General features: G+C 45.2%; 1 protein-coding gene across 1 annotated transcript in view; it reads left to right on the forward strand.

Annotated features, from left to right (window-relative positions):
* Window positions 1-24,845, forward strand: part of LAMC1 (laminin subunit gamma 1) — a 139,390-nt gene that overhangs the window by 96,772 nt on the left and 17,773 nt on the right. Inside the window, exons 2-13 of the mRNA XM_074961100.1 lie at window positions 8,777-9,081; window positions 9,839-9,969; window positions 10,618-10,784; window positions 13,989-14,177; window positions 17,422-17,539; window positions 17,692-17,790; window positions 17,901-18,037; window positions 20,167-20,289; window positions 20,393-20,582; window positions 20,913-21,025; window positions 22,568-22,789; window positions 22,954-23,142. Of these exons, the coding sequence (XP_074817201.1) occupies window positions 8,777-9,081; window positions 9,839-9,969; window positions 10,618-10,784; window positions 13,989-14,177; window positions 17,422-17,539; window positions 17,692-17,790; window positions 17,901-18,037; window positions 20,167-20,289; window positions 20,393-20,582; window positions 20,913-21,025; window positions 22,568-22,789; window positions 22,954-23,142 (1,983 nt within the window). The remainder of the gene's footprint in view (window positions 1-8,776; window positions 9,082-9,838; window positions 9,970-10,617; window positions 10,785-13,988; window positions 14,178-17,421; window positions 17,540-17,691; window positions 17,791-17,900; window positions 18,038-20,166; window positions 20,290-20,392; window positions 20,583-20,912; window positions 21,026-22,567; window positions 22,790-22,953; window positions 23,143-24,845) is intronic.

Consider the following 24,845-nt stretch of genomic DNA (forward strand, 5'->3'; position numbering starts at 1 on the left):
CAAGGAACTTGGTTCTTCGTGGGGAAGGTATGCAATTTGCTCCAGATGGCTAGCACGATTTATTACCTCATTAGTATTATCAGGTATGTATACACAGCATTCTGTTCCAATTAGAGCACAGGTCCCTTCTTTGGCTGCCAGTATTATATCTAATGCCCGACGGTTTTGGAGGGCCACTTGTCGGACCACTCCTGCTTCTTTGGCTAGAGCTTTTAAGCTCTCTCCTGTTTCATTGGCCATGATCTCAACCACCGCTTGTAACCTTAAAAGCCTTTTTGCATGGTGGATTACCCCCCCTACTGGGACTAAAGAAATGCCAACAGCTTCTTCCCAAGTTAAGGGGCTTATGTTATCCACATACCATTTAGCATCTGGCAAGTCCCTCCTTTTTTGCCTGAAATTACGGAGGTGATTTCGTGGGAGGGATTGAAGTACCCGGAATTGTGGGAAAAGCTGAGCAGGATAACAGATACCTGTCCAATTTGCTGGTAACACAGTGTAAGCATTTTCCCCACAAACCCAATGATGTCCCATTAAAGCTGGGAAGGGTTGACTGCAACCCTTTGACATGTAAGAATTTACGAAGGAGGAATAGTATCCCCCAAAGGGCACAGGATGATTTTCACTGGGAGAAGAGGTAACATTCACATGACATTTGTAGATGGTGCTGTTTTTCTCAGGGAGGCTGTCGGGGGAGCAAGAGATTGAATCTTTGGTTTGATCCCAGGTTGAGAGGAAGTTTATCTTTCCATACCCGGTTCGCCATTCTCCAACCTTGTTTGAATAGTCCCATACACCATGGGACATGATGTACTGGAGACAGCTGCTCCTCCCTAGATTCAGCCCTGTCCCATTACACACCCAGCACCAGTGGCCCTTTCCTTTCACCACACTTATAAGTTTAGGAACATATGTTTTTCCCAGCCCCCAAGTGTCATTTTCCTTCCATGTCCTTTTAAGTGGATAGGGTTCTCCAGCAAGCTCTGAGGAATTCAAAGGGATTGCCATGGTGGGGATACTAGCTTGTGAGTGAGCTGGGATGTAGCTGCAGACACAGCAATTAGAAATATTCAGGATCTGGGCTATCTGCACCTGTTGTTGGATGAAAGAATTGTCACTGTCACTCTGGATTCCCCAGACCCTCAGGACACAGTAGCTGAGGATTAAGCTTCTCAAAGGACACATGTTGGAAGCAGGACCCTTTCTGGTTCCGACAACCCCTTTCGAGGGAACCGCAGTCACGGTTTTACATCCAGCAGGCTCTAGGCTCACTACTGCTTCTTGTTTGTTGGGTCCTGCTGTCTGCTTACCCTGTGCTTCTGGCAACCCTTACGAGAGTGCAGATTGTAAGGTATTGCAGGCTGTTCCTCTTTGTCTTCTGGGGTTGAAGCTGGTTCTGCGTGGTCTTGCAGAGGTGCTTGGTCCCCTTGAGGTGGCGCTGGCTTACACTGTGAGGCGTGGATCCATGCAGCGATGCCGGATAATTTCACTGCTGTCTGGGTGGTGAGCAGTACGTGGTATGGACCCTTCCACCGGGGTTCCAAGGCATGCTTCCAAAGGTGGTGCCGCAGGTAGACCCAATCACCAGGCTCAAGAGTGTGACAGGCAGCAGAGGTGGGTTCCGTTGGCCAAGCTGCTCGCACCTGCGAATGGAAGGAGCTCACAGCTTGCGTTAACCCTTTGCAGTACTGGAGGAGCGTGCTGTGAGTTAGGTTTAGGTCTGGGGCTGGGGTAATAGTAGCCATTGTTCGCATAGGGCGTCCCATGATGATTTCAAATGGACTCAGTTTGTGTCTCTGGGATGGGGATGACCGAATTTCCATAAGGGCCAGTGGTAAAGCAGCTGGCCAGTTTAACCCTGTGGAACTACAGATTTTTGTTTTTAAGCACACCATTTTGCCTTTCAACTGCCCCTGCACTCTGTGGATGGTAAGGGCAATGCAACAGGTGGGTGACATGTAATACCTGGTTTAGATGTTGAACAATTTTTCCAGTAAAATGTGTTCCCCGGTCACTAGACAACGTGGCAGGAATTCCCTTGGTAGGGATAATGTGGTTTAACAGACATTTTGCAACAGACAATGAATCAGCTTTGCGACAGGGAAAGGCTTCAATCCAACCCGAAAACAGACATATTATAACTAAAATGAATTCGTATTTCTGACACTTTGGCATTTGTACAAAATCAAGTTGCCAGTGTAGGAAAGGTGCTTGAGGCAAACCCCGGAACCCTTGTGTTACTTTTACAGATTTGCCTACATTGTGACTTTGACAAGTAACACAAGCGGCACAGTGGCAGGTTGCAAAGGAGCTGAAATGGGGAGCCCACCACCCCGCCTTACTCATAGCAGAGACCATCCCTTCCTTGCCGACATGCGAAACACCATGTAGCAGGGTGGCTAGAGACGGGTAGAGTGAGAGGGGGGCTACAAAGGTACCGGTGGGCGATCGCCAAAGGGAATCAGAATGCAAAGAGCAACCCAAAGCACTCCAGGAGTCTTTCTCTGTTTCTGGGGCAGAATCCTGGAACTGAGTGAGATGAGACAGGGATGGTGGCATTACAGAGACAGAGAGGGGACCAAGAAACGCTTCTGGTGAAGGTTTTATAGTGGTGGCATGTTTTGCAGCAGCATCAGCAAGTGCATTACCTTTTGCCACCTCGGTGTCTGCCGCTGAGTGGCCAGTACACTTAACAATTGCCAAGGCAGACGGTAGTAAAACTGCATACAGGAGGGCGGCAATGTAGGGGCCATTCTTGATAGGGGTACCAGTAGAAGTAAGAAAACCTCGAGCCTGCCAGAGGGTGCCAAAGTCATGCACAACCCCAAAGGCATACCGAGAATCAGTAAAAATAGTGGCAGAGAGCCCCTCGGCTAGAAAGCAGGCACGGGTTAGAGCAATCAGTTCAGCCACCTGGGCAGAGGTCACAGAGGGTAAGGGCGCAGCTTCTGTGGTCTCAGAGAGAGAGACCACAGCGTACCCTGCAAGAAGGTGGCTTTGGTCATTTCTATAACAGGACCCATCAGTGAATAATACCAGGTCAGAGTTAGGGAGAGGTACATCTGAAAGGTCGGGGCGCGGGACAGTGATAGCGGAGACAGTTGCAAGGCAGTCATGGGGTTCACCATCACTAGGTAAAGGAAGGAGGGTAGCAGGGTTTAACCGGGAGCAGCGCTTAATAGTGATATGTGAGGCTGAAAGCAGCAAAAGTTCATACCTAGTGAGGCGAGCAGAGGAGAGGTGAGCAGTGTTGCGTTGCAGAAGGAGAGTTTCCACAGAATGAGGAACCATGAGAGTGAGAGGAGAGCGGAGGACAAGGGACTCAGACATCTCGACCAGGCGTGCTGCAGCGGCTACAGCGCGTAGGCAAGGGGGTAAACCCTGGGCTACAGGGTCCAAGGTTGCAGAAAAATAAGCCACCGGGCGATTTCTGTCACCGTGCTCCTGAGTAAGAACCCCGAAGGCACAAGCAGATTGTTCGTGACAGAAAAGGGTAAAAGGCTTGTCATAGTTAGGTAACCCTAAGGCAGGGGCAGAGGCTAAATTCTGCTTAAGGGAGATGAAAGCAGCATTTGCTTCAAGCGGCCATGGCATGGGGTTAGGTACAGAGGATCGAGTGAGTTCTTGGAGTGGTTTAGCCAGAGAAGCATATTGGGGAATCCATTGCCTACAGAACCCTGTCATGCCTAAGAATTTTCTGACCTGGCGTGGAGAGCAAGGCTGGGGAAAGCTAAGGATGGCTTGTACCCGGGCTGGAGAGAGTGTATGGGAGCCCTGGGAGAGAAGGAAGCCTAGGTGTGTGACAGAGGTTTGGCAGAGCTGCAATTTTGTGCGAGAAGCCTTATGACCCTTGTTCGCTAAAGCTGTGAGAAGTGTTAGTGAATCAGTTTCTGAGGCAGACAGAGAGGGGGAGCACAGGAATAAGTTGTCCACATATTGGATCAGTGTGGATCCTGATGGGAAAACCAGATCAGCGAGATCCCTGGCTAGGGCTTGAGAAAAATAGGATGGACTCTCTGTATACCCCTGGGGAAGGGTAGTCCATGTATATTGCTGACCCTTGTAGGAGAAGGCAAAGAGATACTGGGATTCAGAGTGAACTGGGACAGAGAAGAAAGCGGAGCACAAATCTACAACAGTAAAGTGGGTTGCATTTGGAGGAATAGACGCTAGTATTGTAGCAGGGTTAGGAACCACTGGAAAAGAAGGTATGACAATACGGTTAATAGCTCGAAGGTCTTGAACAAATTGCCACGATTTGCCATCAGCCTTTTGAACTGGGAGGATAGGGGTGTTACAGGGGCTGGAACAAGGGACAATAATTCCTTGTTCTTTTAATGCAGATATAACTGGAGCAATCCCAGCCTCTGCCTCAGGATTCAAAGGATACTGAGACAGGCGAGGCAGAGGTTTGGAATTGTCTACAGTAATCCGAACTGGGTCAGTATTTAATCGGCTCACTTCAGATGGGTGAGATGGCCATAGGGAGGAAGGAACCTGAGAGATTAGGTGCTCTAGGGACGGAGTTAAGGGACAGCAAGGGACCGGAGTGGAGAGGGAAGTTTCAGACAGCAGGGAGGCTACAGAATCACATAAGGAAGACTGAGGGATTTGCAGATAGACACCATCTGGGGAGCAGTAAATAGAACAGCCAAGTTTGCATAGCAAGTCCCGTCCCAGAAGGTTTGTAGGGGTGGAATCGGAGAGGAGGAATGCATGCTCCTCAGAGAGGGGACCGACCTGAACAGACAAAGGTTTTGAGAGGGGAAAAGAGGTAGGGATCCCTGTAATGCCAACAGCAGACACAGATTTTCCAGATCGGGGAACCTCAGGCAAGTCAGTGGTGCGGATTGTAGAAAGAGAAGCTCCAGTATCAACAAGGAAAGGGAGAGAGAGATCATTTACAGTCAGGACACATTCTCCAGTAGGGGACAGAGGTAATAAGGGAGCTAAAACTTTGTGAGGTTCCCCAGCATCCTGTCATTGTTGGGGTGAAAAATAGGGTTGGGGATCAGCTGGAGGAACCAGCGGGGGGTTCACTTGATTTCCCATACAATTATTAGGTCGTCTTGGACACTCTCTTTTTTCCAGTGTCCAGGCTGTTTACAGTAGTTACAAACCCCAGTTAATCCAGCCCCCCGCCCCCTTCCGCAACCCTGTCCCTGTCCCCGGTGTGGTCTGCTTAGTCCTGAATAATGCTGTATCTGCAGAGCCATTAACTTTTGGGAGGACTGTTCCTCCTTTCCTTTTAAAGTGCCGTGGCAATGCTCTGCTACTGCCAGCAATTTGTCCATGGTTTCAGTCTCCCATCCCACACTTATTCGTTTCAACATGCTGCCTGTGGCAGGGAGAAGACCATCAACAAATGCATGTGCCAAGGCCCCCTGCCCATTTACATCGGGCTCTTGTATTCCTGAATGTTGTAGGAAAATATCAGTTAGCCGGGACCTATAGTCGCCTGGGCTTTCTCCTTGCCCTTGCTTACAGCAACGTATTGCTGTCCAGTTTGTTTTAGGAGACCACACTTTGGGAATGGCTTGATGCAGGCGCTTCGAAAGAGCCATACGCCGGTCTCTGTATGCCGAATCTGGGCCAGTACTTTTTATGGTTGAGTGGCGTGCCTCAGCTGGCCAGTCTGCGGCAGCCAACCATTTTTCATAATAACTGGCAGGAGCTAACAATTTACACAGTTGGAGGAGATCTGTCTCAGAGGGTTCATAGGTTTCACAGATTAACAGAAACTCCTCAGCAAATTTGACAGTTTTCCTGTGGTTTGGGAAAACTTTTAACTATAGATAAAAGTTCCGTATGAGTCCAGGGCTTATAATCCCATATGGACTCACTTTCTCCCATGTTAAGGACTCGTAAGGGTGCCACAACAGTTTGATCAGAGTCTCTCATTAACCTCCCATCAGGTTCTCTTTTCCAAGAAGAGATGTCAAGAGAATCTTTGCAGTCTGCTTTGGATTTCTTCTTCATAATATTTTGCAGAGCTGCGAGGCCAATGAGGGTATCTTCTTCACTTTCATTATCTGTAGTCACTGAAGATTTTTCCTTTTCTGATTTCTTATTTGCGCAGGAGTATGGTGGGGGTCGGGTTTGATCTGGATCATTGCACAGGACTGGGCAAAGGGGAGCGCTCGGACTAGTGGTGGGAGAGACTGCATCCAATTGAACTGTTAGTTTTTTGATAGAATTTTTAAGAGAGGTGAGTTTTGACTCAGTCCATCTACGATTTGCCTCTTCCCACCACTGCATGAAGCAGTCTACTTCTCCTCTCTCCAATTTGGTTTTTGGGAGGACGAGTTTGCTTTTTAAAGCGTCCACTCGATCCTTGTCCCAAGAACCTAACAGTGGCCACTGTAATTTGGGGTTCTCTAGAGCTAATTTGGACCATTTTTCAAGAAACCTACAAGAGTCTGGACCCCTCCTAAAATACATAAAATAAGCTGGAGTTCTCTTAGGGAACTGTTCTACCTTAGACTTCTGATTACCCATCCAGGAGGACTTCACACAGCACTCACACAAGAAGGAAATTCGGGCTCAGCAGAGCGGTACCCGGTGCAACACACAGAAAGGAGCCCACAGGCTACTGCCTCAACTGCCCTTGCTTTCACACGAGGGGTTATACCCAAGGCGTGGTGCGGCTGCAGCTGTGCAGATTCCACTTATTCAGACCGTGGGGACGGGGACCCCTTGGTCAGCCAGTCTCCGGACAGAGATGGCTCCCAGATTCACCCACACACCACGGGGAAGACGGATAGACACAAAGACAAGACAGTCCTCAAACCGGTTAAAGCACAAAAATAATAATTACCTGAGACGTCTGATTCCAGAAGCTGGATCCAAAGACCCCTACCCGAACAGAGTGGGAACCAACAAGTTCAGTGGCATAGACTGCGCTGCTTCTGTGTACCTTTCTGTCTTGTGGAGGATCGCTTGGACTAAGCGTCCAGGCGCCGGCTGACACAATCATCCTGCAAGGCAGTCAGGGATCACACAGCCTCAGTGAAGCCGCTTGCCATCTCGGTAGAACCTCCAAATTGTCAAAGTTTGACTCAGACTCACAATTTATCAGACCACTCTGTTTTATTAGCAAAGCTGCTCTGCTAATACATTTAGAAGTGAGCCCCCCGAGTGGAGCTTGTGTCTCTTAATTTATACAGTTTTTTGGAGAACAAGTTACAGAGAAGTTACAGACAGAAGAAGAAAAAGATTTTAGTCACCACCCTTCGAGATCCCTGAGACCAGTCACGTATCTTCAATTACCTGCCACCCTTAACAATCTCCTTTAACAGCTTCCAGTTAACTTAACTAATTGCCCTTCACACCTTCCATTCTGATGCCTGCTTCTTAGACGTGCTGGCTCTATCTTAATTGCTTCTCCATTCAAAAGCTAACTGTCCCTACGTGTGCTCCCTCAGATACTTTGTAACATGTTTTGGTATGCCCTCTCATATACAATGTATCCAGCATGTCCCCTTATACAACGTTATACTTATACAATGTTATACTTCCACATAAGGCAGCTGATCTGCAGGACACTGTCATCCTGTTGTGCTGTAAGGACACTTGCCCATACTGATGTGAAAGTACCCCCAGAATACACTAAACTCTGAACTATTTCAGTTGCAAAGGAGTCAGTAAGTCCTGTCTCCTACTTACCTGTACTATAGACAATTATGTCACTAGACTCTGATGCCTCACTGTGATGTGGCTCACCATACAGAGAGTTCCATACTGGGCTGGGACAGCATAGCTTTTGGAAAACTCTATAGATAACTTGTGGCACATTAGAGACTAACCAATTTATTTGAGCATAAGCTTTTGTGAGCTACAGCTCACTTCATCGGATGGCTCTAATGTGCCACAAGTACTCCTTTTCTTTTTGCGAATACAGACTAACACAGCTGTTACTCTGAAATCTATAGATTACGCATTTCTACAACAATATCCCATTAATACTCAGATTAACTCTCATCTCTTTATAAGTGAGACTTTTCTGTAGGCATGAGTTGCTATGTTATCTTTCAACACTGCATCACCACCGTTTTAGGGAACAGATGAAGGTATTTTTAAAAAATTCCTCTTATTCCTTGCAAGGTTTGAAGGTCTTGAAGGACTGAAGCACTAATGCACTGCTTTGTAACTGTCTGATTTATGTGGCCTGTGCTGTACAGGAGCGTACTTCTGGGAACAATGTTGAAAGTATTGACACCCTCTTTTCTAAGTAAAAATAAATTTTCCCTTTCCCCAAAGCTCCTGAGTTCTAAGAGTTAATAGATTTCACAGAGATGGGTTTTGTGAACCAGTTGTTCTCTTTGGACTAAGGAGGATTTGTCAGTGATGAGTTTGGGATTCATAACAAGAAAACATTCTGGTTCTTATGATCTACAAAATTAAGATATAGATAATCTTGAGAAATTAGATTTTTTTAGCAGATTTTGTTGCAATTCTTCAAACCCCCTGAAAACAAATGTGAATGTTGCTCAGCCTCAGTAACTAGCAGTGTATGCCTGTGTAGAGGTCACATGAGTTTTAAGGTACAGTGGAATATAGAAATTACGTAAATGTTTAGAAGTGCAACACAAAGCTGTCAAACAAATGAAACTGATGTCCATCACAGAACTGCTTTGGTGACACTTGAACTTGCCTTTTTGTGTGTTCTGCCAGTTTGAGCTCAGAGGTCAGGTTTTCACCTGGGCTTTGTCATACATTTTATAATGTGTTACTTGTTGTGAACTATGCCGACAAGGTTGATTTGTTTTGTCTGCAGGAAAGGCCTTTGACATCACATATGTGCGCCTGAAGTTTCACACCAGCCGGCCTGAGAGCTTTGCCATCTACAAACGTACCAGGGAAGATGGGCCGTGGGTGCCTTACCAGTACTACAGTGGCTCCTGTGAGAACACGTATCAGAAATTAAACCGAGGCTTTATCCGGACTGGGGAGGATGAACAGCAGGCACTCTGCACGGATGAGTTCAGTGACATCTCTCCGCTCACAGGTGGCAATGTGGCTTTTTCAACACTGGAGGGGCGTCCCAGTGCCTACAATTTTGACAACAGTGCTGTGTTACAGGTATGCGGGTAGGAATTGGATAAGAGGCAGGGAAGCCCTTTATTATCTGTGCACTATGGAAACCTATTAGAAACTAAATCCATATCTCTGATATACTGGTAGGCTTAGCAAATGGATACAGCGGACCATCCAGCATTTCAGAGATAATGGAGGAAAATAGATTGATATTAGAAACTGAATACTTGCCTCATCTGTATGTATGTTCTGAGTATACTTAAAAAAAAAAGTGCTGTTTTTCTCCCTCTGCCTCTCCCACCCAGATGTGTGTCTCTGTGCCTTTTTGTCTGGAGGTGTTTGGCTGCAAATTTAGTATACACAAGATTTGTTTTCCATTCTTGCTGGGCTGTTTTGCAAGGGAACTGCTGTTCATTAGATTTGTGCAGTTTTGCAAGTGCACACACTTGCATCTTGTTCTTTCTTTGCTGAAGATATTTTCTTTACTGCTATTTCTTAGCACATAGCAGCAAAGGCATGAGAAGACTGGAGAAAGCACATAAAGTTAGTAAAGGAGCTTGGAAAATGTATTTGAATGGGGTTTGCAAGAAAAAACATTCAAACATAGAGGGAATGGCAAAAGTTTTAGGGCAGGCTCTCAGGAGATGAGGAGAGAAAATATTGGGTGGGCTTCATGAGTGACTTCTGGCACCAACCCTATTTTTATGTGAATGTTAGTGCTAATGACGAGAACAGTATAGTGCATTTGAGCTTTGCATTGGTGGTTTGAGTCTCATTTTGGTGGGGGTTTTATCTCTGTTAGGAATGGGTGACGGCTACTGACATCCGAGTGACCCTCAATCGTCTGAACACCTTTGGAGATGAAGTTTTCAATGATCCAAAAGTTCTCAAGTCCTATTATTATGCAATTTCTGATTTTGCTGTGGGTGGCAGGTGAGTAAAACATTACTAATAAAAAGCCATACTTAGTACTGTCATAGTGCTTTAATCATTAGGCTGCTTTGAGGACATTAATTATACTTAATCACATTGAGATATGCTAAAGTAAAATGTGTTTTATGAAGCCTGTAATTACTCCTAACCAAAACTGTATCTAAATGCTTGAAAGAGCCGTTTCACTTATGTCAAACGTAAATAGCTATAACATGGGAACTTTATCCTGTTAGAAATCCACACAACACTCCCTCCTAGATCTTAGACTTTGTCTGTATTACCATTGCTGATTGTAAACTGTAAGTAGACAAAATTGAAACTAAATAGATTTAATGTTAATATTAAAAATGAACTCACATGATGTAATACTTGTGGTGCTGGGCATTTTCATATTTAATTGACTTAAAAACCTCCATTTTTTTATATGCCACAGAATTTCAGATCTGCCATAGAAACCAGAGTAGTCCTTGCCACAAAACTTAAGTCAAGTTTTTTCCACAAAAGTTCTTCACTATTTAAGGAAAGTGGCCAGACTTCTGAGAGTCTTCAGTCTCTGGGATATCAGCCTGCTGTGTGTGTGACCTGGACCTGGGAAGCTTAAGACGTATTATGTCTGAAGTCAGTACATTCATTTCTCCTGTTCTGCAGGTGCAAGTGCAATGGCCATGCAAGTGAGTGTGTGAAGAATGACTTTGGGAAGCTGTCATGTAACTGCAAACACAACACTTTTGGGGAAGACTGCGAGAAGTGCCTTCCCTTCTACAATGACCGGCCATGGAGAAGAGCAACAGCAGAGAGTGCCAATGAATGTTTGTGTAAGTGGCTTTGTACAAGAAAAATCTTTCTGTGGTATATTCCACCACCTCTACCATCAGGCAGGTGGCAGCCAAGCACAAAAAGTCTTTTTAATATTTAGTTTCTCCCTTTCCCTTCTTCCTGGCAAGTCCCAATTTCTTCTTTACTCTGTCAAATTCTGTCCATACTAGAATTCACATTTTAAACAGCGTGCAAACACTTTTATACCTGTGTGTGTTTGCATGGCAGCTCCATGTAGTTGCAGCGCATGATGGGTGGGATTTTCAAAAGTACGTAAGTGACTTAGGAGCATAAGTGTTTCATTGACTTTCCCTGGAGCTGTCATGGATCCATGGGGTCTGGTCTATGCCACAGCCTGTAACCAGTCCCTTGGGAGTGACCTTTTTTAGTGTGCCGAACCCCAGGGGTTCATGCAGTTCCACAGGGGCATATCCATGGCCTCCAAGACTGGACCTTCAGGCACCTTCGATCCCTGTCTCTCCATGGCTCCTTGCAGTGAACTCAGCCAAACCAGACTCCTGTGGGAGGCTTGTGCTGTACCCCTTCAGGGCGCAATGCTCTCAGTGAGTATTTGCAGTGACACCAGGCAGCCTCTGCAAAACAGAGTAGGATTTATTAGTCACCTGGCATAGAGAATCTGAAGGTCCTTAGGTCAGCAAAGAGAGGCAAAGGTTAAGCCATAGTCCATCCTGGCCAAGCCAGTGCAAAAAGTCTGCCAAGCTGCTGTGGACTCCCATTTCTGGCTCTGGCTCTTTGTCAGTTCAAGGTGAGAGCTGCTGAGTCCCGCCAAAAGCCAGCTCTTAACCCTGCATTCTGACACCTCTTGGTCCATTGTGCTCGAGCTGGAGCCCCTGCTCTGCTTCCCTGCCAAGAGGTGGGAGAAAACCTCCATCCTCTGGGTTGTTGGTCGCTAGATGTCAATGTCTTGGCCATTGGGGTTTCCCATTGTCTTTTTCCAGATTCTGTACTGACATAGGTTAGTTTCAGCAGGCCCAGCCAGTTCCTTAGTGACACATTCATTCCACTCCAGACAGTGACATGACACAAACAGCCATGTCTCCTGTTCTGCCCCAAGAGCAGATTTAACCCCTTTTTCACCCACTGTGTAGCAAGGCAAAGTGTGGGGGAAACTGAGGCACGCATCAGCATTATAAAAATATTACAGAAAATTCTCCCTTCATCACTGGGACTTGTGCTTGTAAGTCACTCAGGCACTTTTGAAAGTCTTGCCTGTTACATTTGGAAACCACCCAGTCTGCACATAATGGATAGCTTCCATTAAACATTTGAATGATATGGAAGTTTGTAGCAAAGCCCTATCACAGTGAAATCCCAAACTTCCAGAGAAAAAGGACCAGACTCACAGGGTTTCCCTCTTGTTTTGAGACAAAGCTAAAACTTAATAGACATCTCATTTGGTTATCAAGAATGTAGTGGAAATGTAATGTAGGACCCAAGGGCCTTTTGTGGCAGAACCCATTAATGCAGGTGTGTTGTTACCATTTATTATTTATATTGTGGCACCAGGTTGGGTGCCCAGTAAGGATTTGGGTATCATCGTGTTAGGTGCTATGCAAACAAGTTAGGTCCCTGCCTCAGTCTAGTATAAAATATAGTAAATGCAATTGGCTGAGCACACCTAGAGTAGAACTGACCCAGCAACTTGTTTAAAGAGGTTGGGACTTTGTTTTAGGGATGCATTTGAGTCCTAGCCCTGGGGAGTCTCTTTTCTGAAAAAATGGATAGTTTTCAGTCCTGCATGGCATCCTGGTTCAGCATAAGTTATCTTACACTAACAAAGATTTTTGTGCCATTTTTCCTCAGGAGGACCCAAAGAAATATGCCCAAGTGTCTCATGGTTCTTAATGAACACAGTAATGACGTAGCTCTGAACTCCATTAACATGAAGCAGAAGATTGCTTAGCTTCTGGAAATAGGGTGCAGAATGATATCTGAAGGCTGAGTCCTGTGCTTATCAGTAGAAATACTTCACAGAATTGCTAGAAACTCCCATCTGAACTCCACCAGTATCACTGACAGATCTCTAACAAGGGGTGTGTTATAGAAGAACACCTACTGGAGAATAGAATTGCTTCATGTAGTAGTTGCACACCACAAAATTATATGGACATGGTGCTTAGAGAGCCGCAGAAGAAAGAGAAATAGGATTGTTTCTGGTGTGCAGTATACTGCAGGTCCTAATGAATGCAGTGGCCTTTTAACTGAAGAGTTCAGTTAGTATTCAGTGACCTCTTCCCTTTGCAGTCAGTTCTTGATCTCTAGAATACACTCAGACTTCATCCCAGTCCAGGCTATTGCAGAGGTGCAGTGGTTCTAATGTATCTCTCTTAAAAGCAAGCCAGTTTATTTGTATGGTCTTCTGTTAGGAGCTATTGCTCCTCGTAGTTTACTTACGGGGGTGGAGGGTGGAAGACTTTCAGACAGGAACCTTCTTCCTGTCTGACCGTGTATGAGTATTAAAAGGTCCCAGCTGTTGATATAAGTCCTGTGACTTCAGTTGACAGCCCAGTGAAACCAGTGTCTTGTCTACCTCACTCCCTAGACATAGAAATCTCTCTGCATGAGAGGGAGAAGAAACTTTTCTCACAGGCCTTTCTGGAAGGCTTGTGTCACTGTTATCGTCTCTCACTGTTTTGCATGCCTGAAACAGCATTACTGTGTGGGAAGGCAGCAGGAAGGGTGGAAAGCTGTAGCCCAGCTGGCAAGGGAGCAGCATGGAACTCTAGTATTCCTTCTGACATACGTAGAAAGCAGTGTTTTTTCAACAGAGTACTTGTTAAGACTAGCTTCTTCCACCTAGCAGAGGGAAGGAAAACAAATACTTCTGGCCCATGCTGCTGTTTTCATTGACTGGAATGGCAAGAGCAGAGTTGTTTAGATTCCATCTGTCTTTGCTGATTAAGTCTGTGTGTACCAGCAGTACCTACATCCCTATCACACACTAACAGAACCTCTCTGACTCTTTGACATCTGCTTTTCTTTCACCCCAGACTAATTTCTAACTCATTTTGTTTTTGTTGCATTGCACTCTGATATAATAATCATGTACATCTTCTCCCAGACCAATCACTCTTCGACTGACTTTCTACACCTTGTTTCTGGGGCAGGTCTAGTATTGTAGGTGAGAGTAGGATACCTTCTTATGGAAATGAACTGATTTAACCTTGTGCCTTTTCCCACAGCCTGTAACTGCAATGGGCGGTCACGGGAGTGTTACTTTGATGCTGAATTGTACCGCTCCACGGGCCATGGTGGTCACTGCATAGGCTGCTTGGATAACACTGATGGTGCCAACTGTGAAAGGTGCCGGGAGAACTTCTATCGCCTTGGAAGTGATGAAGGATGTCTACCGTGTAACTGTAATGCTGTTGGTAAGTCAGGATGCAGAATCTTCCCTCCTGTAAACTTAAAAAAAAAAAAAAAAAAAAAAAAGTTTGCACAAGTTATAGTATTTCAACTTAAAATTGTTAAGTAACCTCCTTGCTTCAAGGAAAATGCACAGCAGCCAAGTTCATAGACTTTAAGCAGATACTCAGCATATACAATAGTTCCTTTTCAAGTGCATTCTAGAAGGGCTTTTTCTGTGTATTATAACATGCTACAGTGATGGGCAAGGCCCTGGACACACCCAGTAGGTGGAACTTTGGAGCTGTTGCAGTCCCGCAGAATTTTTTCAAATCATCTAGGTATCCAAAAGCAGCAGTTTGAATACCTTGTTTTATTAAAGGGTGAATGAAGTAAGACATTTGTGGTGGTGTATCTAAGCACCAGAGAATGTGAACCAAGCAAACTTTAAAAAAAACTCCTTTTAAAGGAAAGTCAAAATACTCCGCTGGATTCTTCTTTTTTTTTAAAAAGAAAAAGTTTTTGTCACAAGAACAAATCTAATAGTCAAGCAAATTACCTGACCTGTATAGGGATCAGTCCCACAAGTAATAAGAGGAATGGGGAAAACAAAAAGGTAGTGGAAGCTAAGGTAAGAGCTGATAATCCAAAATAGACCAGCTGAAATAAATTAGGTCTGGCACCTATTAGGTGTCTCCCCAGCTGCCTTGAGAGCATGTTGCAAGCACTATCTCCCTCTAAACTCCAGAAGGGAAGTTCCACCTTCAAAAAACTTTTGACCAAGAAAGGCATGCCCATGCCATTTTCTTCCCTGCCTTCACCCCCAAACTCTCCCTGGGCCTTATGTTAAGATCAAGTCAGGCCAACTGTAAATGCCAAGTAGGGACATGGGAAGAGAGGTAATTGCTCAGGTACGTAGCGGCAAATTACAAAGGTCTTTATAACTTAATACTAGGCCCTTGACTTGTAGCCCAGGGTATGCTGACATCCAGTGTGTATTAAAAGTGTGGGGAGTTGATTTAGGATGATATTTTTATCTACGTAATGTTTTATAAACAATTATAGACTGGATCACACAGGGAGTTTGAACTTTGACTGTATATGAGATAGATTTTTTGAGTCCTTCACTCTTAATGATTCAGTCTGGTTTAATCCTCTTATAATTGTTTCACTTACTGTTACACACAGCCTTTTAGTGCAGCCTGAAGTGGAAGGCAGAAACCATTCCTTTTTATACCTAAAAAGTTGCATTATCTTACATATTTGTTCACTTACTAGCCCTTAGAACAATGACATTTTCCAGACTGCTAGCCAAACAAATGCCTGGAAGAAACCATTCTCTCTTCAAAGAGTTAAAGAAGCTGAGTAAACTGTGTCTTCTGGACCAAACTCAGGGAGCATGTTTGTGTCGCTTTCACAAGGGGGGAAAAAAGGTCAAAATTTTCATTCAGATGCAGTTTTATAAAACTCAGCTTAAGACAATTCCTTGCTACAAACGTGAGGCTTGCTTTGGAGTCTGTTAGAGGCAGAGGTGAAAGTAAGCCTGTACGCCCCGGTACAGCGTACCAGCAAGAGCCGCTGCACCGTACTGGGGCAGCCCGGCTTCCCCAGGGGGCAATTTAAAGAGCCTGGGGCGCTCCCAGCAGTGGCTGGAGCCCCAGGCCCTTTAAATTGCTTCCAGAGCCCTGCTGCTGGAGCCCTGGGGTAGCGGCTGCAGGGCTCCGGGGGCTATTTAAAGGGCGGGGGTGGTAGAAGCAGGGGAGCCCCGGGCCCTTTAAACAGCCCCCAGAGTCCTAGGGTGGGGGGGTTCCAGGGGCTATTTAAAGGTCCAGGGCTCCAGCTGTCTCTGCCACCCCGGTCCTTTAAATAGCCGCTGGAGCCCCGCCACTTCCCCAGGGCTCCGGGGGCTATTTAAAGGGCCCATGGCTCCCCTGCTTCTACCTGGGGAAGCGACGGGGCTCCGGCAGCTATTTAAAGGGCCGGAGCAGTAGAAGAGGGGAGCCCTGGGCCCTTTAAATAGCCTCCAGAGCCCTGGGCGGCTGCTGCTGCTGCTACCCAGGTGGTGGTGGGGGACACTTACATTACAGGGTGGGCTGAGGTTGGCTCTGACCCCCTCAACCCCACCCCTTCTGCCCTAGGCCCCGCCCCTTCCGGGGTCCAGAGCTGGCCCCAGCGTACTGGTAAGTCACTCGACTTACTGTCACCCCTGGTTAGAGGTCATGTGTTCCTCTACCAAACCTCCTCAATACTATTTGGGTTAGCATTCAAAGTCTATCAAGTGTGATGTATAGCGGTTTCTTAGAATTTAAATTCTACCAGTATGACGTGTGGCATGTGAGCTATGTGAGGCCAAGTGCTCCTTCTCAGTGCTCTTGTCATCTGGTCTCCTGATAGGGAGGAGGAGAAGTTTGAGCTGTTCCAGCACTGTGTCCTTTAGGAGCTCACTCCCTGACCACAGACAGTAAAAGAGAAGGCTGACCTGGCCAAGAACAGCCCATGCTCAGGAGCCTATCTTGCAATACAGGAAAGTTGGGGAGAGCCCAGGCTGGCTGAAAAAGGGAAACCTACATGTAGACAGTCTAACCCCAAGCATGGGCTAGGAGAGGGGGCTTATTGGGTATTATCTGTGTGAGAGCTAGCAGCACTTGTAGACTTGGTGGGGCTTGAGAAGGCAGAGAAGTGGGAGTACCAAGGAAGAAAATCTGTGTGTGAGGGGAACTGATCAGGGGGTAACTAGGCAAAGGGGGAAATGAAGATGATTGGGGTGCAGAGAAGAGACTTGGGAAAAGGAGGGCGGGGAAAAGAAGACTGCGAGTGCTGTACTGAGGGAAGGATAATGAGACGGCATGGGATAAACTGGAGATGCAGAGATAACAGTGAGAATGGAAGAGACAGAAGGGAGAAAACCCAATGGAAAGGAGCAAAAATGGTACAAGGAGAAAATGAGAATAGAAGTGGGAAATGGGAGAGAGGGAAGGGGAAGCTAAACAAGTGCAAGGTCAGTACAGCTTTATTTTGGAAGCACAGATGTAACAATATCATTTGAGTGATGTCATGGGGGATGCATGTTTATGAACAGTCATGTAAATCAGATGCTGCCCTTAGGCTCTTGGCAAGTTTTCATTCTAGACCTCAGAGTGACACATCACTGTTCTTCTGTTCCCTCTCCCTGCATTTCCCCCAGAGCTCTCTTAGCACCCAGTTTGATCTGCAACAGCTAATGTAATCACACGCTCTGTTAAAGTTCCCTTTTTTTTCCTGTTCCCATAGGCTCTCTCAGCACTCAGTGTGATAACTACGGCCGGTGCAGCTGCAAACCAGGTGTGATGGGAGATAAATGTGACCGATGCCAGCCAGGGTTCCACTCCCTCTCAGAGGCCGGGTGCAGGTAAAGGATTCTTTTCCTATAATTAAAGTAGAAAGTGAAGGAGCTACTGCTCAAGAGGGGAGTGTGTGAATTTTCCTGTAAACTTTCTTCTCTTCTGGTTTCTGTACACAGTTCTCAGTGGGTTTCTTTCTCCTCTCCACTGTCTCCATCAGGCTATGTTCATGCAATCCTGCTGGTAGCACAGATGACTGCAGTATTGAAACAGGACGATGTACCTGCAAGGACAACGTGGAGGGATTCCACTGTGAGAGGTGACTTGCCCTTTCAATAGCTGTGTTGCATATGTCTCAGGAGTGTTCTTGGTCACTGTGTGTTTTGAAAAAAGATGAAGAAATAACTTCTTACTCCTGCCCATTTTTAGATGTAAACCTGGATTTTTCAATCTGGATCCAGCCAATCTGAGAGGCTGCACCCCTTGCTTCTGTTTTGGTCACTCCTCGGTCTGCACCAATGCCGTTGGCTACAGTATCTACAGCATCATCTCCAACTTCCAGACTGGTAAAGAGATATCTTCCTTTGACTTCAAGGCTATGCTATGGACTTCAATCTAAAAATTAACTCTTTCCTTCTGCTCCTCTTCCCCTTTCCCTGTGCTGGGTTACTGTAGCCAAAGCATTCAAACTGTAGGTACCTAAATATGTAGCATCACTTTCGGAAGTGCTGAGTACCTACAATACGCATTAAAGTCCATAGGAGTTGCAGGTGCTCAGCATCTTCAAACATCAAGCAATTTTTATTTAGGTGGCCAAATATGGGTTTATGTGCATGACTTTAGGCATCTAGATTTGAAATGTTTTAATGTATATGTGTACTGAGGATGTAAACACTTCTCTTTCTGCTTAATGCCGGCAGCTAGGAGAAGGCATTTGCTCAATTTGAAAACCTAGCCAAAAGTTTGGGCTTCTAAACTTTATAATATAACAACTCTTGGGTTTTGAGTTCAGTGTGGTTTTGGCAAAATGTGTCTTCTGGCTGCTTCCTGTTGTTTTTGTTGGTAGACCTAAAATCAGGGCAAGACCCACTTTTTGTACAAAATCTCTTTTTGCTTTCATGCAGCAGTAAGCTGTATGGGCTCCTATGCAGCTTGGAAATCACGTTTCTTAATTAAATTTCCTCTGGAAAACACAGTTTTATGGAAGCCTGAACTTCAAAATAGGAAAGTCTCTACAAATTTCACAAAACCCCAGATATTTGCATGTTTTTCTGGTGATAGAGCAGTTTAAAAACTCTGCTCTTTGAAAGTTAGAGAAAATGGTGGGCATAATGTGCGTGAAGTTAGTACTTTGTATGTTCTGGGTTTGAACTGGTAACGTAGCAGTTTCTCTTTGTCAGAGGGTGGAAACAATGACACAAACTTCCTAAAGCATGTTTGCACCAGTGCATAAAATGTAAGCTAGATATTCCCTGGGCGACACATTATGTTTCTTGAGTGATATGGTATCTGTGACTGGTTTGGTCACAGAGACCCCCTTGGACTGTCACCTGATGTGCTGAAATTACCTCTGAGCCCGTTTCCCCTGCCATTTTGGGACTCCAGAACCCTGCCTTTTTGAGCCAGATATGCTAGTCTGCTGCAACAAAGATCCAGGTCTGGGCCACACCCCCAAAGCTGCAGGCTTTAACCAAAAACTGCTCAGCAAGTCACCTATCTCCAGCACCCAGACACCTAGCTCCCAATGGGATCCAAACCCCAAATAAATCCATTTTACTCTGTATAAAGCTTATACAGGGTAAACTCATAAATTCCATAAATTGTCCGCCCTCTATAACACTGATAGAGAGATATGCACAGCTGTTTGCTCCCCCAGGTATTAATCACTTACTCTACAATAAACAAAAGTGATTTTATTAAGTATAAAAAGTAGGATTTAAGTGGTTCCAAGTAATAACAGAACAAAGTAAGTTACCAAGCGAAATAAAACAAAACACGCAAGTCTAAGTCTAACACATTTAAGAAACTGAATACAGGTAAATCTCACCTTCACCTTATTTTCCAATAAGCTTCTTTCACAGACTAGACTCCTTAGTCTTGTCAGTTCCGGCTCAGGTGCTAACTAGGGGATTTCTCATGACTTCCAGTCCCCTTTGTTCTGTTCCACCCCCTTTTATAGCTTTGGCACAAGGCGGGAATCTTTTGTCTCTCTTGGTCCCTACCCCTCCTTCTAAATGGAAAAGCACCAGGTTTAAGATGGATTCCAGTACCAGGTGACATGCTCACATGTCCCGTGGGACCCCAAGCCTCCGTTCTTTCCAGCCTGACTCTCACTCGAATACAGGAAGGCTTACAAGTAAACAGAGCCATTTACAACCAATTGTTCTAGTTAATGGGAGCCATCAAGATCCTAAGCCACCATTAATGGCCCACACTTTACATAATTACAATAGGACCTCAGAGTAATACTTCATATTTCTAGTTTGATACAAGAATGATACATTCATACAAATAGGATGAACACACTCTGTAGATTATAAGCTTTGTAATGATACCTTACAAGACACCTTTTGCATGAAGCATATTCCAGTTACATTATACTCACACTTGTAAACATATTTTCATAAAACATATGCAGTGCAATGTCACAGTATATACCTTATGGAGCATTTCCCCTTATAAATCTGTATTTCAGGGGAGGAAGAGTGGCGTGCTGAACAGCGAGATGGCTCTGAAATTTTACTCCAGTGGAATGTGGAAACCCAGGACATCTCTGTTATCTCAGACAGCTATTTCCCTATCTATTTCATTGCACCTGGTAAGTAGAGTCAGAGACGAGGATCTCTCTAAAAATTCACCATGTTACCATATAGTAAATGTTGACTTTTCTGCCCCTAATAAGAGTTTTGTTTCTGTTTCAGACAAGTTTTTGGGCAACCAGGTTTTGAGTTATGCTCAAAATCTGACCTTCTCCTTTCGGGTGGATAGGCGGGACACTCGTCTCTCTGCAGAGGACCTGGTGCTTGAAGGGGCTGGGCTTAGAGTATCTGTGCCTCTTATTGCTCAGGGCAACTCCTATCCTAGTGAGAACACAGTGAAGTATGCCTTCAGGTGAGTGAGTGTTCCCTGTAACATTGAAAGAGTCGGGGCTGACTGGGGAGGAAGGAGAGTAATTGCTGTAACAGGAATCTAGCCTGGGGTGGACAGTGTTCTCAGAAGGGACAGTAAGAAAACCAGAACTGTTAATGTTGTTTTTTTGAAATGGAATTCATAATCATGCCATCAGATGAATACAGTGCACATGGCCTAGTAGTAGAACATAGTTATATGCTAAATGTGTTGTAACAACATTTAATTGCTCGAATGGTCCATTGAAAGAGCACAGCCATCAGCATGTGAAAGCTGTAAGCATAGAAAATTATACATACCTCTTTTCCATAGGCTCCATGAAGCAACAGATTACCCGTGGAGGCCTTCTCTTACCCCATTTGAGTTTCAGAAGCTGCTTTACAACTTGACTTCTATCAAGATCCGTGGGACATACAGTGAGAGAAGTGAGTCATTCCACTACTTGGGAAAGTGGGTCTAGGGATGAGACATGGTGTGGTTTCTACAACAGCTGTATATAGGAGAGGAGCAGATTATCTCACTGCTGCAGAATGACAGTGGCCAGCATATTTCAGAGCCTAATTATAAATATCTAAGGGTGGTTGGTTGTCAGTCCATGACTCATGCTTTGCATCAGTCCGCCATCTTGCTTTCTGGGCCACTTGCAGGGTACCTACTGTCACTGTGATACGAATCCCTTGCAGGAGGCGAAGGATCCACAGTCTCTGTTCCTTTGGGCTTTTAAAAAAAAATGTCTTTAGCATTTTTGTCATGGCCATGTATAGACCTGATTAATGAAAATCTGGGAGCAGACCAGATTCACCCCAGAATTCTGAAGGAAGTGGCCGCAGAGATGCCAGGATTCTTTAACACACGTGTGACACCTACTCTACTGCTATTACACTTGTAATGTAAAGAGGAAAGAGACAGGAAAACACACAACTGATGAGAGATAATTGTTCTAAGTGGGAAAGGCCTGATCCCCAAACCTCCCCATTTTACAGAACCTCTGTTTACTTTAACGGGAGTTCCACATAAGGAGGTGCTGTGGGAACTGGCTCTGATTAAGGACAGAACATCAATGGCCTTGAACACCCTTGAGAGATTTTCATGCTAAAACAAATAGATTTAAAAAAAAAAGTATGAACTTTTTAGATTGGGAATCTACAAGAATTTGAAGTGGAATTTTTTTACACAAGAGGAATGTACCAATAATAAAATAGAGGGTAGAAAGTGGGCAATGTGACTTATCTGATGAGCATTCCAGCTGTTGCTAATATCCCATGATACGTGGGGTTCTGTTTGGAGTTCTAGAGCTGTTACACTAGAGCAAACACCCTTACATCAACATATAACAATCATTTTACATCTGTCATAGAACTCTGCCTAAGAGGAATTGCTAGGGAAAGTCACCTTAAGGTACTGAGGGGAGATGACTTTGGAGGAGAAAAACCCAAAAGAGAGTGGGCAGAGGGACGTCGAGGTAGTTTCTTCATTCTCTTACTGTGAGAGAGTGGTTCTGGTGAAGAATTCACTGCATACGTTTTAAAGATTCAAGAGGGCTTGTCTGTCCTTGTAACCGGGAAGATTAGGAACCATTCTTGGTTTCTGAATAGAACTATAAACAGTGCACACACAAGGCATGATTTTTACTGCCAAAATGTATTTACACAAATCGTGTTCTTTGAACCCTGCTATGTTTTGTATGGCGGCTGTTTGGCAAGCTGCCACCTCTACATACCTGTGTATCTCATCCATAGGGAACTGCCCTCTCTGCTTTCTGGCCTTTGTTCTGTCTGGGTTACCTGGCATCCTTCTCTCATCAACCTAAGCAACTGCTGACTTTCCTGCAAAAGTAATAGCAAACACATCTCTTCCGACACTGTGTGGTCTATCTCTGACTTGTGTGTAAATATACTGTATTGGGCTCATATCATACCATTTTTCATGTGTGGGTAATTAAATGCTTCCCTTCCCAATCTCTCCAGGTGCTGGATACCTGGATGATGTCACTATTGTGAGTGCTCGTCCTGAGCCTGGAACCCCTGCAACCTGGGTGGAGAGTTGTACCTGCCCAGCGGGATACCATGGGCAATTCTGCGAGCACTGTGCCCCAGGTTATAGGAGGGAGACACCTAGCCTTGGGCCGTACAGTCTGTGTGTGCTGTGTACCTGTAATGGGCACAGTGAGAGCTGTGACCCAGAGACTGGTAAGGAGGAAGAATGTGGGGGAGGGTGGCAGCAGGAGAAGATCTGACTTTTTTTGTTTTATTTTTTTTCTTTGTGTGGGGGATGGGATGGGGATAATGACTGGAACAATATTAAAAACATATCCTTGTATTTTTCTCTTCCCCACTCCCTCACAATCCCACAGGTGCTTGCGACTGCAGAGATAACACTGCAGGCCCTCACTGTGAGAAGTGCAGTGATGGGTATTACGGAGATGCAACTACAGGCATTTCCTCAGACTGTCAGCCATGTCCATGTCCAGGGGGCTCCAGCTGCGCCGTAGTGCCCAAGACTAAGGAGGTGGTGTGCACCAACTGTCCTGCTGGTACCACAGGTGCGTTCTTTATTCAGAGCTTCCACATCCCACCTGCCCAGAGAGAGCCTTCTTATACCAGGTCTGCTGCTTTGCACAGTAAAGGGAAATGAGCAGAACTGATCCCCTCTGTATTTTGTGGTTGCTTTTTTCTTAGCAGACAGCTTGGTAACTAGTATCGAGCTCTTTGTTGCCCTAATTCTTGGGATTCTATGAATTGAAAAAAGCCAAATGTTTCTCTTTCCTGAGTGAAGAAACTGAAATTTAGTCTGAGCAAAGTCTGAAAATACTTGGGATACACGAGCCGTGATCATTTCTGATACTGAGCATTGTTAATCATGTGGAGCTTGGTGGAAATGGAATACGATTGTCATTAAAACAGGCGTGAGAGCTGTTGAATTTTTCTGTTCAAATCAGGATAAAATTATAGGGCATATCTTCCCTCTGCCAGTCTGTCAGACGTTGCATGTCGTTTGCTGCAGCAGGTTTGTTCTGCCTAGGAAGCCATAGGCTGCAGTGATTCATCAGGACAGGTCAACTAATGTACAAATCCATATTGTTTTTTACAGCCTAAAACAAATGTCTCCGCAGATCTGTATCTTATTTTAAATAGTAAATCATAAAGTAGATGAGGGTGTTAACCCTTTAAGTAAAGCCTTTTTTTGTCTATAACCAGCAAATACAACTCAAAGTGGCAAGGCCTTCAGCTGAATTTAGGCTTGACACCAGGGAGTCAAAAGAAGAGGACCCTTAAAATGCTTACAAACACTTGGCTAGATGACTGCCTCTGAGTCCCTGCACTAGTTCGCTGTGTCTGCTCAAACACAAGAATATGCCATCTACAGATCAGCTTGGAGGAGTTGCACAGACATGCAATAGATTTTTTTTTTTTTTTTTTTTTTCGGATTGTGTGTTTTGTTATTGGTTCGAACTGCTAAGTTCAGATCTAGATTCAGATTGCCTTGAATATTCAGGCTTATCTTTATTTATTACTGCCATATCTGGCATGCCCACACTAGTCACTGCTGAGCCTGCTGGGCTCTGCTGCCCTCACCTCCCTCCCAATGTGTCCCCACTTGTGGTGAAGTTTGTGATGTGATGGAAGGGAAAGGGGGAGGTTTGCATGTGAAAGAGCAGCCTGAGAAGCTGAGCTTTTAGCTTGTGTGAAGGGGTCTGGCAAATCTTCTGTGGTTTCCATCCCCGTCTTAAAGGGGACAACAGAGCAGGGTCACCACTAACATCTTAGGAGGACTATGGGAAGCAGTGGCATTGGGAAGCAGAGGAGAGTATTGAGCTGTTTTGTGCAGGGAGTCTATATATAGTGAGGGAGTAACTGGGGACAAAGCTTGTCATATGCTGCCTAGGGAGGCCGAGGGGCCAAGTTGTGTATCAGTGATTGCCTAGGGTGGGGAGCTGGAGTTGCTGCAGGGCTGTCTTCTATATGGAGTCTTCCGTCCTTGTTGCAGCCTCACAGCCTCCTGTACTGAAAGTGGTTGGTGAGTCTCCATATATCTGTCTGTCGGCTTTAGCTGATCTCAGTTGTTACAATTAATAGGGGCAGTCATTTTTTGTATTTTATATTTTGGAACTTAGTCTGTGCTGGAGTATAGCTTAACTAGTGTGTGAAGTCTGGAAGAGGTTGGGGATCTGTGATATTCAAGTGGCACAAAAATTATGGCTTTTTAGTCCAGTGTTTCTCAATGACTGGTCTTTGGACCAGCCCC

This window comes from Natator depressus, chromosome 8 (genome assembly GCF_965152275.1).
Source record: "Natator depressus isolate rNatDep1 chromosome 8, rNatDep2.hap1, whole genome shotgun sequence".
In the NCBI taxonomy this organism is placed as follows: domain Eukaryota; kingdom Metazoa; phylum Chordata; order Testudines; family Cheloniidae; genus Natator; species Natator depressus.